The sequence below is a fragment of the Melanostigma gelatinosum genome (assembly GCF_949748355.1).
Source record: "Melanostigma gelatinosum genome assembly, chromosome: 7".
NCBI classification, from domain to species: Eukaryota; Metazoa; Chordata; class Actinopteri; order Perciformes; family Zoarcidae; genus Melanostigma; species Melanostigma gelatinosum.
Window position 1 is genome coordinate 16717368 of NC_136640.1, and position 18677 is coordinate 16736044.

General features: G+C 40.3%; 2 protein-coding genes across 2 annotated transcripts in view; both read right to left on the reverse strand.

The window, feature by feature from the left end:
- Positions 1-3748, reverse strand: part of traf4a (tnf receptor-associated factor 4a) — a 33887-nt gene extending 30139 nt beyond the window's left edge. Inside the window, exon 1 of the mRNA XM_079272717.1 lies at positions 3560-3748. Within this exon, the coding sequence (XP_079128843.1) occupies positions 3560-3702 (143 nt within the window). The 5' untranslated portion in view covers positions 3703-3748. The remainder of the gene's footprint in view (positions 1-3559) is intronic.
- Positions 3749-4516: 768 nt separating this feature from the next.
- On the reverse strand, positions 4517-16203 carry nek8 (NIMA-related kinase 8). Its single transcript, XM_079272577.1, has 15 exons — positions 16132-16203; positions 15048-15253; positions 14217-14449; positions 13967-14098; positions 13516-13724; positions 13347-13426; positions 13067-13251; positions 12291-12438; positions 11681-11757; positions 11131-11248; positions 10883-11033; positions 10048-10211; positions 9607-9759; positions 8568-8726; positions 4517-7102 (listed from the first exon to the last, which is right to left on the reverse strand). The coding sequence occupies exons 1-15, from the start codon at positions 16176-16178 to the stop codon at positions 7074-7076; spliced, it is 2091 nt and encodes a 696-aa protein (XP_079128703.1). The 5' UTR covers positions 16179-16203; the 3' UTR covers positions 4517-7073.
- Positions 16204-18677: the final 2474 nt, after the last annotated feature.

Below are 18677 nucleotides of genomic sequence, written 5' to 3' on the forward strand. Positions count from 1 at the left end.
TGGAAGAGCTGCTGAAATACAATTCACTGTTGATGAAAATGTATATTTAAGCTTTATTCTGCCCGAGAAGTGGACCAGGAACTCTTATTTAGAGTAACATCTGAGAGAAATAATGTCATCTTTTACATCAAGACGCAAAAACATCTTGACGATCTCAAAAGTCTGAATGATGTGTTTGGATATCTTAACACCACTATCTGATGGACAATCTGATTTAAGAGAACGACGTACCGGTTTTTATTGGGCACCCCTAATGAAAAGTCTGTAAGTTGTAACTAAAAGCTTTAACAATGGTGAATACATCATTCACTAATGCTTTATAGTTATTTTTTGAGCCATTATAAGAACGTTTGAGTTGCAAAGTTGTGAGAAATCTCATTGAATGCTGTATCCTTTCCATTTGGTAATAACACATTTATAAATGTTTTAATCATCAAGCTTGCCGGAGTAAGCCGTAATAAGTCATTAATAAAGGGTTTTAACAATCAATGCCTCCTTCATAGATGTTAAATAAAGAGTTTTGATCTTGGAAGTCTTTAGTTATAAATGTTGCTACGTCATTAATAAAGTGTTCTTTCTATAAATCTATAGTTGCAAGTGTTTAGATGATCTCACCAGTCAAAGGGAGTTTTTAAAACCTTGCAACTGAAAAGTTGATGATTTACAACATTTTACAGTGACGCATTATCCATTAATAAAGCCAAAGTTACAATAGGTATGCCCGCTCTCAATCGATTAGTAGACTAATCGGACGTTCTTTAGTTGATCAATTTTTTTTTTTTTTTAAGATTTAAAGATTAAAGATTTAAAGTGGTGCTTTTGTGTGATTCTTTATGGAGAAACTCAGAAACTCAGTTTTACAGAGTGTTGGTCAACTGAGAGTTTCTTTGGTCGAGGACAGCCCTAAGCTACAAGTTATAACTCCGTTATGAATGGTGCCTTATGATCTAAAGTGGTATTTTTTTTAATTTATTGCAGATTTGTGCAGACATTAAAGGTGTACAGATCTCACAGATATTACACCAGCTGTTAAATCTTCATGCAGGTCAGAGAAGTAACAATCACATTCACATATGCATTGTGTGAAGTCGGGAAACTTTTGCTACATTCAGTCAATCTGTGGGAGTATGAAAAGAGCGTAAACTGGAGGACAAAGACGGAGGCAGGCAAGATGAGGCAGCCAAAGCGCTGGGCCACACTTATTGATCAGCAGCGAACACTGCTCCTCCCTTGCTGTCTTTGTTCATCTGAGTTTCTAGTTTCAACAAGATGCAATTTGCTGCTGTCTAGTGAGCAAGAGGAGGCTTCCTGACGACTCTAGGAGCATGACACAGCGGTTCATGTACTCAGAGCATTCATTCAAGTCTCCACCTCTCTCCTGTCAATTAGCAGACTGTTATTCTGACACACGAAGCTTACAAAGTTGATATTTCACGATTCAATTGCATATTCCTCTTCCCTGATACATTGTCGGTTACAAATAAGTTTTGTTTGGTTGAGAGTTTCTCTCAGGGTCCCATCAAGTAAAACTGAAGACATTTTAAGATCTTTGTCAGCACTGGTTACAGTTAAATAATTGTTACTGAAATAAAAGTGCAGATCACAGCACACTAACAAACCACAGTACCTTTAAGAGCTGCAACACTGACTTTAACAATATTAAAATGATATACTAAAGGATATTTGAGTGCTTTAACTTCTCACTCGAGTTTCTGAAACAAAAATGAGCAAACCGCTCTGTTAGTTTCTGTTTTGTTTCCATCTCTTTATCTTTCCAAATGAATCACTGACGCCCTGATATGATTCATGCAGAGAAGCTGCTCTTCGATATCATCTAGATGTGAACACATCAGTATGGTTGCTCTGTGTGACTAAAGAATATCCACGTTCATTCACAACATATGAATGAAATGCATCTTGCTGAAAACCAACAACAACTTTCAGACCAGACAAATCTTCAGACCTTCATTGTCCCGAAGCCCAATGTGACGTGTTCGATTGCCTTCATCCGACCAACAGCCCAAAACCCAAAGATATGTTTACAAAAATATAAAAGATAAGAAAGGTGGACTGCATCATCTGTACAGCATAATATCTCAAGGTTTTGTTGAGCCATTTCTTGGAACTCCCTCCAATCATCATGTTGTTTTTCATATGATTGTAAACTGAACATCTTTGACTTTTGGATTGTTTTGGCCGCCTCTGGGAAACTGTGTTGAATATTTATTTTATTGACAAAACATTTATAGATTAATTAAGAAAATAATCGTCAGGATAATGAAAATATGCATTAGTAACAGCAGCGATAGTCTACTGCTCAAAATAAATCAGGACCCACTTTCCAACAAAATCACATCATCCTCCTGAATCTGCCTAAAGAAGCGCAGTAAATAACTGTGAAGACCTTTGGCTTACAGATAAACGAGGTGATGCAACACACGACTAAGCTTTCTTCAATCTCCAATAAAGGGTTACTTTTAATAGATGTGACATTACATGACAAAATATGAATTATTCACTCTCACTGTCTTAGAAGTTCATGATGCAAGTTCATCATTTAAAGCAGATAAATTGTGTTTTTTCTTGTTATTATTGGTTTCCTTTTAGTTTATGCTAGTTTATTACTGTTTTTGGACAGTCCCCCTAAAAGTAAAACAAAGACTTTCTTTCTACAAAGTCTTAACACAGACGTCAATGTTGAGCAGGGTCTATCAGACTGCTGACCTCGGAGCCAAAGGTCCCTCAGTGGCCCCCTGACTGACACCAATGAAGGAATCTATCTAGTCCTGGACTAAGGGCAGACTCTCCAACACACACACACACACACACACACACACACACACACACACACACACACACACACACACACACACACACACACACACACACACACACACACACACACACACACACACACACACACACACACCCTAATCATCCTCAACCCAGCAACCCCATGCAGACTCAGTCACCCTGAGGGCAAAAACACAGCCAGGATGGGGAGACAGGGACCCTTTGTAGGACAAAACAACAGGAAATATATTAACACCAAGTCCCTTCACCATAAAGATTGAATTAGTCAATTCTGCAAAAGCATAATACTTTGCTCGTGGATGATGTAGCAACAACAAAAGCCTCATCTCCTTTGAGCAGAACAATGACAACATCCTCTACCTGTCCAGCAAAAGCATCTGCATGACTGATCCAAAACAAGGAGCCCCTCGGTCATGTTTTCATGCTGACACAGTGGCTCATAACAACATTAAATCATTACCTTTCCGGGTAAAGGAGAAACACACCTGAGCCTAGAAAGGAGGAGAGTTCAACGCAGGCGCTGTTTACCAGGCCCCATGGATGTACTGTCATAACAATTGTGCAGCAGCATGAAATAGTCAAATGAATGTTAAACCCCGCTGAGGAAAGGTGAGGACTGAGGAGGACACACCTACACGTCCTTTATTGACTGTCGCGCGACCGAAACCAGACGAGGCTGCGGTGTAGTCTCTAGTATCGTCTGCACGGCGGTGGCTCTAACACAAACAAACACGCCGGAGCCTACCTCAGAAATTCTTGCAGACAGGTGTCACAGAACCGATGTCCACAGGTAGACACTTGGACCGGCTCCCGCATCGCCTTGCTGCAGAGCGGACACTGGAACCGTCTCTTTGGCTTTTCCAGGAACTTGTAATCAAACCCGGGCATCGCTACAGGTTCCGTGGGTATTTTTCGGCCTTCAGCTGCAGGTTAAAAGGTATGAATGTCCTCTCTGAACTCCCCCCCCCCACCCACCCACCCCCTGAAAGCGGGGCTATTTAGCTGCACTGCTGTTTAAGCCGATGAGGGGTTCATATCACGTCCCTTCCGCCACCGACCGATCGGGCTAAGAGAGGCGAGTCCTCCCCCGTTGTTCCTCCTGCAGCCCGGCGACTGGTGGCACACAAAAGAGCGACACGACACCGTCCAGGAAACGCTGCAGAGATGATCACAGCTCGGTCCTGGAAAACCCTCTCCCTGCACGTTTACTGCTCGGGGTTAATGTGTGGCCCTCGTCTCCTCCTCCTCAGTGGATGCAACACTGACAGACTGAGCACAATGCATAGCCGCTCCGTCTGTTGAGGTGCACCGAGTCCCGCCTCCTCCTCCACGCAGGAGGAGTCAAGAAGCTGAAGCGCCGTTCACACCATTTTATCCCTCTCATCTCTCATTATGAAGCTTCAATTGGAGCTTTTGTGTGGCTGCTAATGAAATACATTGTTTGTTTTCCATGCCTTTTTTTTAATATGTATTAGTTTATTTATTTGTCAGATACAAGCAAATATGTATATTTAGTGCACACACACTGGCCCTGACTGAAGAAATGTTACATACATTATTTAATCAGAAGAAAAGTCAGAGGTGAGGAAGGTTTTGTTGTTTATATCTCAGTCAAATAAATAAATAAATGACCAATTGATCGAATACAGAAGCCAACAGTACAGTCAGAGAAGACAGGTGCCCTCTAGTGGTAGAGCAGACACACACACACACACAACGAATAATGGCATGAATCTCAGTGTGTTTATTGTTACAATGTTGCCTTTATACATTATAACAAATAAAACCGGACATACTTTGTTACACAACAAAACTGGACATGATTTTACGACAGCAGAAATATAGAGCCCATCCAAATATTTAGCAATTTTTTTCACCTGCTGTATTGCCACTGGATTACATCATCATTACATCATCTCACAGGACAACAGAAAAAAATAAAATAAATGAAGAATAACATCCTTAGAAACCCCCCAAATAATATTTGTACAAATATGTGATTTCTAATCAGAATCTTGATGAATACACTTGGAGAAAATGCATATTAATCTACAGTGTAACTGTAATATATAATATTAGTTATAATCATACCAAGTGATAATAGCTGTATGAAAACGACATAATGAATCAGGTGATTAATGTGGGAATGATGGCGACTGTGGAGGCTGAATAAAAGCAAAGGTAATCAGACTCTCACTGAGAGATCCGGCATTATACTTCATTTTAAGATGATGATGTATATCTTGTATTATTATCAAGTCTACCTTCCCAGTCATGATAAGTATGTCTGGTTCTTTGTTTACAGATGTCTTATAGCAGCCACAGGAAACATTACATTCTCTGAAATAGGCTGCATGTTTTAAAGTGTTCAAAATGTCATTTCAGATATCCAGAAACCAACAGACACCTGTGAGGCTCATTCTTTCTTTTCGTGTTTTTATTGATTTATTTTATGTTTTTAGTGTGACAATAAAAGCTTTAACACTAGAAAATGTAAATATAACAAACAAAAACTACAAATATTTTACTCACACCGGTGGTGGTAAGTAACTAAGTACATTTACTCACATGTAAGTGCAATTGAGGTAGTTTACTTGAGTATTTCCATTTTAAGGTACTTTATTCTTTTACTGCACTACATTATAGAGGAAAACATTGCACTTTTTACTTCACTACATGTATTTGGCAGCTTAAGTTACTTTGCAGATTCAGATTACTAAAACAATATACAGTCAACTAATACATTAAGATTTATTATTATTGATTAAGTATAGAAGAAACATAAAAAAAATAGCCCCACATCACCAGCTGCAACATTAGTGATGACCATATTAATGCATCAGTAATTCTAATAGAGTAATATAATATACATTATTCTGAAATGTGCCACTCTGCATAATGAGTCATTTTACTTCTATATTTTGATGCAAATACTTATGTACTTTTACTTATTGAGTAAAAGGTCAGAGTTCTTCTTCCACCACATTTACAGTTAACAGTCTAGGTCATCCTATGAATACAGTTTCCACGACATATGTTCCATCTCATTTTAAATATAATACGCATTTCTGTGAGTTGCAACACAATTATTGTATCGTGCACTTTATTTGCTGTCTACCATTTTCTTCGAGTGTCCAAAGTGTGAGTGTGACATATGCTCTATAAATAGTGCCCCAAGCTAACATACAATGCAACAAAAACAACAGCGTCCAAGTATATAAGCGACTTATGATCCTTACTGTTAAACTTATTCATATTTTGGTATTGCCTATACTTTGGATTTTGTATCTGTTTTTTGATATTTTGATAGTTTGTTGCTGCTGTTGCACTCTTTCTGACTTTGTATTGCTTGTTATACAACGATTTCCCCTAGGATAAATAAAGTTATACCTTTTCTTATTTTACAATACTTTCTGCTTACAATCCCACAATACAATTAAGCCAAATTACATGAATGTCAGTGATGAAGAAAGAAATTAGATAATTCATACATGTCGATATTTACGGCTCCCTGCAGAGTAAACTAAGTGGCTATTATATAGGGAGTAGTGAACGAGGGAACAAGGGACTTATTTCGGACACAGTCATTCAATCTTAAAGACGTTGTTGACCCCTGAAAAACACATCGTTATCTGCGGTGTTACAAATGTATTGGAGGACTAATCCAATTAAGCACAATGTGAGCGCTGGCAATGCGATGGAGATTATTGTGTTAGGTTCATTCGACTGATGACACTCAAGTGGCTTTCGTTCCTTTCGTTTCTCTGCATTGTGTCGTCTCATTCACCAGTGGCTTAAGAGAGCGCAAACCAGTTTGACTGTTACTGGCCTTTATCATGCTAACTCTACACGAGAGAGAGGACAATAGCTCGCCACATGAAAGCTGCCTAATGACTTCCTGTAATCCATCTCCAGTAACCGTGTTGCAACATTCTTTTAACTAACCTGGTGAGAGATACACCTGCTGAAACACACAGGGTTTCACCTTTTCTGTGCTTTGCTGCATGATATCAAACCGCAGAATGAAACAAACATTCATTCCTGGAGAGAGAGCGAGAGAGAGAGAAAAAAACTAGACAGAGAAAGGAAGACCAAGTGAGAATTTGAGGGCGCAGCTGCAGCGTGAAAGGAAATCTTTCAACGGCAGCACAGACGGGGGCCTCTGGGAAGAGTTATATCCAGAGGCAGCTTCACCTTATGCCACAGATGGGCTTCAGGGCGACCGCTGAGTGGGTGTGGGTTCGTTTTTTAGGACAAAATCATCTCGGGACAGGTTCCTCAAGCAAAGCTGAAAGAAGAGAAAGGGACAAGGGTGAAATGTCAATAAGAGATCAAACACGGTTGTTTTTCAGCAATAATGTTAAAAAGGAGGATTTGTTTCTTCTCATCACCATATAAGAGAGTTCACTGAATATCTCTTGGACTGATGGTGGGATAAAACAAAGAGTTTGAAGATGCTGGCATGAATATTTCACTACTCCCTGACATATTTTAGACCAAACAAGTATTCGATTGATTGAGCAAATATTCAACAGAATAATCAGTAATGAATTAACACATGACGTATCATGTTGAACAGATTACTGTTGACCGATACATCACTTTTCCACTAATGAGGCCGATAGCAGCTGACAGTTAATTAAATATCGATACAACCTTGTCATGCTCTACGACCAATATGTAGCAGGATCCCCCCCCCCCCAGTTAGTCAGGTTTTTGACTAAAATCAGCTCCACCTCCAACCTTTGATTATGTTGGTTTGTTAGTAAGCTTTAAATAAGCTCTGACTACAGAGGGGGACACAGTAAGTAACGTTGTAGTCGGGGAATCAAACAGTTTAGGGTTTCTATTTCGTCGTTATTTTACCGAAGACATAATTTTCACTCCATTCATGATACAGTGTGTGTTTAGTTCTATATTAAATCAAGGTGTTTGAGGGTTTCACTGCGTTTTGATCCTGTACTACTTACTTCGTATATAGTTTACCTGAAAACATTTACCAACACAGTTCTAATAAGGTGTAGTAGTGCAGTAGTAGTGCAGTAGTTTCTGGACTAGTCCGATCTGCATCAAACCCTGCTAAAGACCTCTATGAGTGTTAGTCCATGTTGGTCTCCATGTCCTTGTCACATGATGCAGTTCAACGAAACATTTAAACAGCAGCCTGTAGCGAGGATTACCAACATCTCTGTTACTTTTTTAAATTGTGATGCAGTTTAATCTTCTCTAAATCTGCAGCTATTTTCAATTTGGAGTGCAGAGGGACGATTTAATCCCACCTTCACTGCTTTTGCAGTTTTCATTGGAATCTGTGGCTTTGCACCGGCAGGACAAAGAGGGACAGATTGCTGTTTTTTGTTCCCCTCAGTAAGATGTCATAATCATTTCAGTCTACAATCAACAGCCACAATGCAAAATGAGTTATTACTGTCGGCATGCAGATAGAAAAGTTCTGCTCAGGTGTAGCTGGAAGGAACTAGCTTGTTAATGTTAACAGGAGCGCCTGTGAATGGAAATGCTTTAAGATGCACGACCGCGTAAAACAACGCTGTAGTCATGTCATCAGCTTTCAAACATACAAACAAGTCTTTTATCAATTCTTCATAAACATGAAAGTCTGTCGACGCCATCGACAGAAGCTCGTCTCAAGGTGAGCCCGTCTTTCCTCTGGGGATTAGCACTCTCTCGGTTACATTTCACCACCATCCCAACGTCTCACAGTGTTTGTTAAAGGCTAATAAGCGAAATATTACGTTTCACTGCCAGCAGAGTGTTGCCATGACAACAAGCCACCGACGTCACCGTGAACGGGTGACTCTCGTCGAGCTGCGCCGCCTTGGGTATCCCAGAGTCCTCTTCTTTCCTGCCGAGGCGGCCGCGGGCCCCCTTTCCCCAGGTGTACACCTCCCCATCTGTGGAGAGCAGGAGGAGAAGAAGCTGGTCACTGTTTACCGACAGCTCTGCCTCTCCTGCAGCAGCATAATGACTCTATCTGAAGGAAGCCAAAGATGAACAAAGACTTCCCTCAACAAAGGAAACCTACAGGCAGCGCTGCCAGTGCTGGCTTTCTCCCCGGGGAGCCAGTCGCAGGCACAAGAGGACATTTTACCATTTAACCACCAAAACAGAGACTTACAGACACACAAGAACACACACATCTGTTACCTGTTAACCCACATGTTCAAAGAAGCAGACCGATGGTTTTATATATTAAGCCCAGGGTGTATTGTACTACTTACCATTTTACCAAACCATACTATATGTTCCATGTAACCATTCAACTTTCAGTTCATTTCAGTTTGACATGGAAATAAACTTCCAGAGACTTGAAAGAGGAACAAAATCCGTCACAGTAAAAATTCAAACGGCTCTGTTTCTGAATTGAAGTTACACTTTTGTTGTGTGGTCACATGGTTGCTCACGGGGACTGTTTGAAAGTTCATTATCGTTTCTTTAAACTGACGTGTGTGCTTATCGTTGGTCTTCAGGTTTAGCACATGGCTCTTGTATGAAAACGCTTTTCAGTTCAGACTGTTTCAGACGTCAGGGTTTTCTGTTCTCAACCAACAAGAATAGTTTCTAATCCGTCCCAGCATGCATTAGCATCATCATGCAGGGACAAGAAAACTATTTCCTGTCTCCCATAGTAAATTTGGACAGAGCTTCAGGTCTCCCTTGCACTCCTTTTGTAGCACCTGGTATGTTGGAACATATGACACCTGTATCAGTTATTTCTGGGGACCTCACATATACCCTTTAAAAACCGAGGCAGATATAGTAAGTTCTACTCACCAGATCCGATAGCTAAGGAGAAAGCGTCTCCACAGGCAGCCATGGTGATGCCCTGCAGCCCGGGCACCGGGTAGGGAACACGGCTGCTACGACGGGAGCTACAGCCCATCTGACCGTGCTGGTTGCTGCCAAAGGTAAAACACTGACCCCTCTCTGGAAAATGTCGGTGAAAGTGTTCTATTTTAAGACTTTGACACAATAGATTTTTTCAAGCTTTAGCACTTTGGCTTTACTGTAGAACACGTTGGAAGTGATCTCTTCAGGCAGCGTTTTACTCAGTCTGGTGCTGCAGGAACCTAGAGAACTAATTTGGCTAATGCTAAATGAAACAATGACCTACTTCTATTTCATATCATTATGGAGGCAATCACTCAGAGATGCATCATTTCAAATATGATTCTAAAAATGTGATTTGATAGATTAACAATGGGAATATTTTACCTGTAACAGCAATAGAATGGGCTGTCCCAATGTCAATGTGAACAATCTTCTCACTGTTGAGTGGGGCTGATTGGACTGGAGAGTAAGAATTGACTTCTTCCAACTGATTCAAGGGATTTGGTTCCTCTCCAGTTGTTATCTTATCCAGGCCGAGCTTGTTGAACCTGACCACAGCAAAACAAAATAAATCCAGCTACTTAGAACAGAGAGGGGAATAGAGAAAACTGCATTTATTAAATCCTTTTACCACTCTTTTAATATACAATGTATGTTAGGAATAAAAAATATGTTTTATTCCTATTTCCCTTATCTGCTGCAGGTAGCTGCTGAGTCCTCGGTATCTGAACAATGCTACTTCTACTGAGACATGAAATGAATGCTGTTGTCTTTACTGTCCTACTCATACACAACTCTAAAACCTCCAAAAACCTCTCAGAGAGACGGATTAACAATGATAGAAAAGTGTTTGTCATTTCAAGAGAATGCTGTCTCACAGGTTCTGCACCAGGAAAGTATCTCAGAGAAACATCTCATCTAATCTATCACCACTCCATCCACACATATATATACAGTATATATATATATATATATATAGATAGATATACATATATATATATATATATATATATATATATATATATATATATATATATATATATATATATATATACATACATATGTATATATATATATATATATATATATATATGTGTTGTGGCTTTGTCTTCTCATTAAATGTAAAATGAGATGGTTCACAGCTGATCATTAGCTCATGTCAGTCAGTGACAGACATCGAAACATATGGCTGTAATTTTGAGTGGGAAAATATAATTACCTGTTGCTTCCACATGCCACAATGCTGTACTGGGTGCTGACAATCATGGAGCAGTCGACTCCACACACCACCCTCTGGGCCTCAAATTCCCCAGGTAAACACACCTGCTGCGGAGAGTTGTGGGTGTCTTGGGTGCCTAGCCCGAGGCGACCTTCCAGACAGAGGAACAGAAACAAGGACAGAGACCAATCAAGCACCAAACGATTATTTACTGAGATAAATTAGAAAACAGCCAGTTTATTTCCTACCATTGTCTCCTCTTCCCCAGGCAAATACTTCTCTTTCATTGGTCACAGCGAGTACGTGGGAAGCACCACACGACACCTGAACCAGCTCGTAGCCGAGGAGCGCCTCGACTATCTTGGGCTGAGTACAAAAGCAGAGAGAGACAAAAGTTACAGATGTGTAGGGATGTAGCACTCTGGTTGCCCAATCTTTTTGAAGGTTAAAATGCCAAAATATTTTTCTTTAAAGTCCTGCAATAAATCCTACCTTCACAATGGCTATAATGGAAAGTTAAAGAGGTGCTTTGATTGAACTTTATGATAATTTTGGAGGACAGAATACGTGGTGCTGTTTACGGTAACTGTATTACATTATACTGAGATGTGTCTCATATTTAGGCAAATTTAACATACCGGTAGATAAGGTGAACTAAATATTAACACAAGTAGAACTTATTGCAAGACTGTTGCAGCAGACTGCATTGGTTTTAGTCAGGTGTATCTACTGTAATAAACTGGCAAGTGAGTATACATTTAATATGAGTATTGTGTCCTTTGGATGGTGGACACGTACCTGTGTAACATCATTGAAGTTACCGTGTCCTAGACAGCCGTTGCTCCCACTTCCAAACGTCATGATAATGCCTCTGTCTGCAAATTGAAAATAAAAAGCAGGGATTAAAGACACTATTAGTTGATGGCTGTAGGTGTATTCTTACGTAGACCAACACAATGCTTCTAATCCTCATCTCGGAAACGCTAATCTGTGTCACTACAGTGAAAAGAGATGAAAGAGAGGCAACTGGGCTGAGAGGACGGGTCTTTAATCCTGTGTTATCTGCTTTGCAATACTGGACGGACTGACAGCAGCGTCCTGATGCACACTGACTAACAGAGCACCACAGTTTGAGCTCAGGAAAAACTGCAAACTGTGAGGCAAACATGGAGAAGTTTACAAGTGGATCCACGCCATCTGATCAAGTCTGGAAAAACAGCTGACTGTATCCACACTGTCATATGCATGTTCAAACACTGCCTCATGCATGTTCAAACACTGCCTCTGCGTTTTACAGCCACGTGTGGTGCTGACATTTACTTTAAAAAAAGCTGCCTGCTAAACTGACATGGGCGTGATGTCTCTGATGGTTATAAAAAGCAGAACAGCCCACCAACCGCCCACCAACCTGTCATGCAGATGGTAAAAAGATCGCCACAGGACACAGACTTGATGGTGACTCCAGACTGACCCTCAAGGAAACGTGAAATAAATTGAGGCTGCATCTGCTCCACTGCACCGGGCAGACTGGCCTCACCGGAGCCCACTGATGGAGCCTGTGACAATAAGGGATGATTGGTCTTTAATGGGGCCAAACCGTGAGAATGTAACTGTGACCTGGAAAACACAAGCAACTCAAAATGTGACAGGAAGAATCCATCCTCTGATTCACCATTAGGATCCATCAATGTGTGATGTCTTCCAGCAGTGATTCTATTATTGAGTACCCATATTCTACAGCCAGCCTCATTTAACTCCATAGAAAATCAAATCAAATCCAAAAACATGTTGTTTTCAGCAAATTGGTTGTGGCTGTTTTGCGCTGAGGCAACTGCTGGTGTAGAATTAGCTATCTCTGTTTCTTTAACACTCTACTCTCCCCTCTAATGTGGCGGTTTAGTCTACGAAGAAGCTCTCTGAGGGGCTGAAACGAAAACCAGATTTTGACCATTGATATTTCTGAGAGCTGAATACCAACTAAATACAACAAACTAGTTATAAAAAACACCAAACTGTAATTGGGGGAGACGGTTTGACCCGAGAGAGCAGAGTAGATCACAGCTGATCCTTGACGGTGGATCAGGAATGAATTGTTTCCTTTATATTGCATGACTTTGAGAAATTATTAAAGCAGCATAGTAAACGAGTTAGAAAATATAATAATATGTATGGGTCAACACAGACCTCCCATGTAATCAGACGGCCAGACCTGGTCACCCCCATCTTCTGAGTGCGGCCCAGAGACACTTGAAGCACCTCGGTGTTGAGCATCGGCAGGCGGAGAGGCGCTGAAATTCCACTTCCCCACGTGTACACCGCTGACAGCGGGAGGGAATGCACCTTCCCTGATCCTAAACCGACGGATCCATCTGTTTAAGACCAAGAAACAACAATCAAATCAGTCGTTAAAGTAAAGCATCTACCAGCTAGTTCTGTTGTCAAATAATAGTGTTATGAGCCTGACCTCTGGACCTGTTTAAGGGAAGTCTCCCTCCTGGTCTACCATGAGGACCAGTATGCACAGCAGACAGTGGTTTCTCAATCCTGGAACAGAGAAGAAGAAAAACTCAAATATTTATCTCAAATAATTAGCATCAAAATATCTCGTCATAAGTCATGCATTAAGGCAGTACCTGCGCATTTTGACATTGCCTATATCCGTGTAGAGATTGAGCAGGGGCCTGATGCATACGGGAAGAGCCATTATTTCATTGAGTTGAGGTCGTTTGGATGGATCCAGATTGAGCATGTTGAGGATGAGCTGTCGAAGTTCTGGGCTGTACCGGTCTGAAATCGGAGCAAATGTTCCGCTCATGATCTTCAGAACAAGCGCAGGTAGATTCTGAAAGCAAACATTATAAAGTGTTATACAGTGAAATTACAAAACGTATTAGAAATATGTGAAAAAATCCCCAATCATCGACGCAAAATCCCTGGCAAAGGAGTACGATTTTCACATTAGTACCCCTCTGTGCAATTGGCAATGATCATTTTTAAAAAGCTAACACAAGTGTGGTGCTAGTTACATCACTACATCCAAGTAAACAAGGGATTTTTGCAAAAAAAAATAAAGGTTTTTCTCACAGCAGCCTCGAAGGCTCTCTTAAGACTCGCTAGCTCATAGAGCACACAGCCCAAAGCCCAGATGTCACTCTTCTGGTTATACGGCTTTCCCTCACACAGCTCTGGGGAGATGTAACATGGGGTACCGACCACCTGCACAGTGAAAAGAAAGAGGAAAGGATTTGCGCTCGCGCATGTTCGGATTCAACATATCAGGACATGCATGTTGCTGAAGTAATCACAGTTCCAAACCAAAGGCAAATAAACACACCGTGTAAGCTTTGCTCTTGCTGACGAGGATTTTGGAGATGCCAAAGTCACCGATTTTGACGATCATCTGGTGCTTGTCAAGAAGAATATTCTGTGTCTTAAGGTCTCTGTGCAAGATGAGTTTGTTGTGTACGTGATACAGAGCAAGTAAGATCTGTACAAAGAAGTGAAGGATAGTGTCCTCGTCCAGCAGAGAGTTACAGCGCTTCTGTATGTAATCAGCCAAAGTTCCACCTGCATGAGGAACACATTAAAAATAATAGAATGAACAATAACGAGGACTTCTGTTCCTTAAAACCACAAAAACTTAGAAATCGATCAAGTTACTGAGTTGAGTGAACAGCCGTGAGATGATGATATGAACATTCTTCAAAGATTATTTTAAAAAAACCTTGGAGAGACCTTTGTTTTTCACATCAATTTAGCCATCTTAGTTAGCTGTGGTGGTTCCACCAGCAAATCAAGAACCTCAACAGTGTGCAAGGATGAGAAAATGTATTTATGAAAGATTATCCAGTCCTTTAGGGTCCTTGACAGCAAAAGGTTTGATCTTTAACCTAAACACAAGAACAGCTGAAGGCGCCTCATCAGGCTGAATACTGGCTCTGGGTAGTGCTGCTACATTTTGGATCCACCTTTTTTACATTCCACCTTTCAATATCACAGAAACGTTACCTGATCACCTCAAAACACCACCGGGGAGACTGATACTAGATGGTGACATGGGAACAAGAAAAGGTATGGAGCCCTACAGCACTAAACCATGGGAACAGTAAAGCATTAGACAATGAACAAAAGGGGGTCGTGTAATTAGATATTACAGTAAGCTTACCTGGTGCATACTCCATAGCTATCATGAGGGCCTTGTCTTCCAGGAAGTTCTCATAGTACTCTATGATATTCGGGTGGTTGAGCAGTTTCAGGACCTGACACTCGTTCTGAGCCGACAGACGTTCGTCTCGTGACATCTGCTCCACTGGGATCTCCTTCAGGATGACAAAGGCCCCGTCGCTGCGCCTGCGGCACAGGTGAACGATCCTGACAGGGGAGGAAATAAAGAAAACTTGGATGTATATTTAGTTCCATAAACAATACGGTAGGCTGGTCGTTGGTGGTTTGTATCTCGTGTGACAGTTTTGTAGGTGTGGGTAAGGAGATTTGTTTTGTGTTAAATTGCACTGTGATGTCTGTTGGAAACCCAATGAAAAGACTTGTAAGAAATAAGAAGAAAAGAGGGAAATAATGTAAATGAGCCAACAAACATGGTGCTTCCATTCGCTTATTATGTGTGAAGAAGGGTATGGGTTTGTTATGGGCTACTATTAAATACACGGGCAACTGTGGCTCAGTGGGAGAGCTGTGTGACTTGCTTTTCATTAAATAACATTTAATAGTTTTAAATACGTTGCATAATGAGCAGTAAAGTAGTCATCTAGTAACAGGACATTATTCATTTAACTTACTATCTTTAAAAAACAACTTTATTTTTCAAATGTGAAGTAGAGCCACTAGTAATTCAAAGTGATGTGAATGTAATTATTCAGATGATTAATAATATATAACAGCTTATGGGTCGCCGAGCTAAAACGTAAAAAAAAAAAAAAAGTCACTCAAACTGTTAGTTAGCGTTAAAAGACAAAACCCACCAAGTTTGCTTAGCAGATAATAAACCCAGAAATGCTTTGGTATTATGATTAATCACGCAGCTCGCTTCAATAAACTAAATCACGTGTTTTTATATTTAACGTGTAACGTTTTCCAGACACGTCTTCTTCCTCTGAAGTCCCCCATTTTAGGGATTCCTAGCTTTGTTCATTTACACCCAACACCTTGTTTTCACACATAGTCAGCACAACATATCCGTGTAGCACAAACCAGCTAACAGTTACAAAGTGTAACTAAACTCAAGAGTTTACCCGAAAGCTCCTCTTCCGACAACTTTGATTTTCTCATACTTTTCCATCGCTGCTCCCAAACGTTTCCGCGGTCTCCAGGCAACCCGTCCCAACTACTGCAGGAAGCGACGAGGGACAAAATTAGGCGAAGGAAAAACTCTCCTGCAAAATACAACAGTAGCCTACTGTATTTGAATGAATGTTTTCAGTCACAGAGTATAGGATTTTAAAGACATTAACACAATATATGTTTGTAGAATAAATATAGTGTATAGGATTAACAGTAAGGGGAAGACATGTCTATAAAGATATATACAAAGTGAAAATGTGCAGCATGTACTGCGAAGCAGTGCCAACTAAAAGAAAGAGATCTATATTTGGGAAGTTGGGAGATTTAACGTAAAGTGCCCCTAAACACATTGAAAAAAATGAACTGTCTGATGATTAATTTCAAGTTTCAAATTAATCCTGCCTTCAAATCAATTGAGATTATGTGACATGAACTGAAGAGCGACATTCACGAAAGACATTCCTGAAATGCCAAAATAAGTAGTAAAATTGTATTCGCCAATGTGGAGCTATGATCAACATGTGCAAGAAAGATAGTAACAAGTTTTCACTTTATTTTTACAACATGACTTTCAATGTTCAAGCAAATAGTATAAATATATACACCAACATACAAATGTTTAAACTTTTTCAGGCAGATGAAGCTTGTCCATTACTGTGAATTAGTCAGTGTCAGACCACATTTTATGACGTAAGCGTGCAAAGCAATCCAGGGGCTTACATATGTTTTCTTGGCACTGTAAAGTGATGGAAATTGTAAGACATTATATACAGAGAAAAACAGCTGGAGGTATGATATGAATATGGGGTATTTACTAGATCAGATAAATACAGTATAGACAGTAGTATAAACACAAATACACTGTAGGTCAGAAATGTATGTCAGGACGTCATGAAATGTAAAGTTGTGCAGCCACAGTGAACACTGAACAAACCAAAGATATCAACAAAGAATATATCGGCAAATAATTGGTTTTATTTTTGTTTTGCTTGATTTTACAATTTCCACTTTTTCAACTAACAGCAATCTCGTTTGAAGTCTGTCGTCATGACAAAGAAAAGATCACATCCAACCAATATAATTTCCTTTTCGAAAGTGACTCAGTATTTTAGGTTACAAACTGCTTTTATAGTACATTGTATGTCATCTTAGTACTGGCATGCCAAAAATGTATTCAGCACAGTGTTATCCAACAATTGTGACAGGAAACGACGAGAGCATGGACTTCAGATACTGTAGTCTGACATCCAGACGCCTGGTGATTATAAAGTGCCTTCCTCTTGTCTGAGATAAGCAGGAAGAGGGCTGCATGAGCACTGTTTCCCCTCTGCCATGGGGATAATAAATGCTTTGTGCTGTGACAAAGCCTGCTCTGTTTTGTGCTGAAGTACCTCCACTATTATCATCAATCTGAAATTATGATATATCACCACAAACAGTCATTATTCGTGTAATTTAACCTTTTCTCTACAATTTGCAGTTTTCAAAATGAAGTTAGGTGGAGGTAAGATAAGTGAGGAGAGGGTTTAACAAACAGTAGTTTGCGCTTTCTCAGGGATATAATACCTCAACAAAGGAGCGCCTACAGGAGACTTGCAGAATGTGTGGCACTCCTTAGACCAGCTCAGTGACATATTTGTCCTTGTGCTGCTGTGTTCTGTCTCAAGACACAACAGTCAGTAACCTGGAATGCACTGTCTATGATAGTGAAACTGATGCTAAACCGCAAGTATGAACTATTCATCTTTAGAGATTTCTTAAGACTTACAGGAAGTTGTGGGTTAGAATCTTTCCTCACATCGATGCTTTCACCTTGCTCTCTCTCATCGTTAACTCATAGCCTTTTTCACAGACAAGGAAAAGCACAGGTGTAGTTAATACAAGTAATGAATGGTTAGTAATATTAGTAACTACTGTGCTTTCTCTCTCTCTCTCTCTCTCTAGCCAACATGTATGTGTGTGAGCACAGTCTACGTTCCTATACGTGTGTGTGTGTGTGTGTGTGGCACTTTTTTACTATGTAAGTTTTTCACTGTAGATATTACTCCTAGTTTAAACCTTATAGATTGGGGGTTAGGAACGCTGTGTATGGATATAATAAATGTATTTAATCAATGTCAATTAGTTACATTACTGCTTGAGAACAAAACAGAGTCTGTCTCTGAACAAGACAAACCTACTTTTGTTTGGCTATTTACGAAGCAGTTGCTGGAGCTCAATCAACCCGTAGATTTTCTCTCTTGCAGGCTTGCAGAGTCTCCACAGAATAGCCGTTTCTCAACAGCCCTCAGGAGAAAGAAAAATCACCCCGAGATCAATATTGTGCTGAGCCAGGCACAAAGATTCCTGTCTCAAAGACATCAAATGATATCGGGAGACCTTCTAAACTGTTTGGTGTTTGCTGTGGCTTGGATGCAATAACACCTTCTGTCAGAAATCCTGAGCTGTTTCTTTGGAAACTTGATTCTGTGACGTTTCTGTGATAAAACTATGAAAG

Bases quoted from the DNA above. Each gene is read 5' to 3' on its own strand.
- nek8 (XM_079272577.1), bottom strand. From the start codon at position 16,178: ATGGAAAAGTATGAGAAAATCAAAGTTGTCGGAAGAGGAGCTTTCGG. The intron at 11,249-11,680 runs GTACGTGTCCAC...TTTTGTACTCAG, and splicing joins ACTTCAATGATGTTACACAG to CCCAAGATAGTCGAGGCGCT. The intron at 11,034-11,130 runs GTAGGAAATAAA...TCTGTCTGGAAG, and splicing joins CTGGGGAAGAGGAGACAATG to GTCGCCTCGGGCTAGGCACC.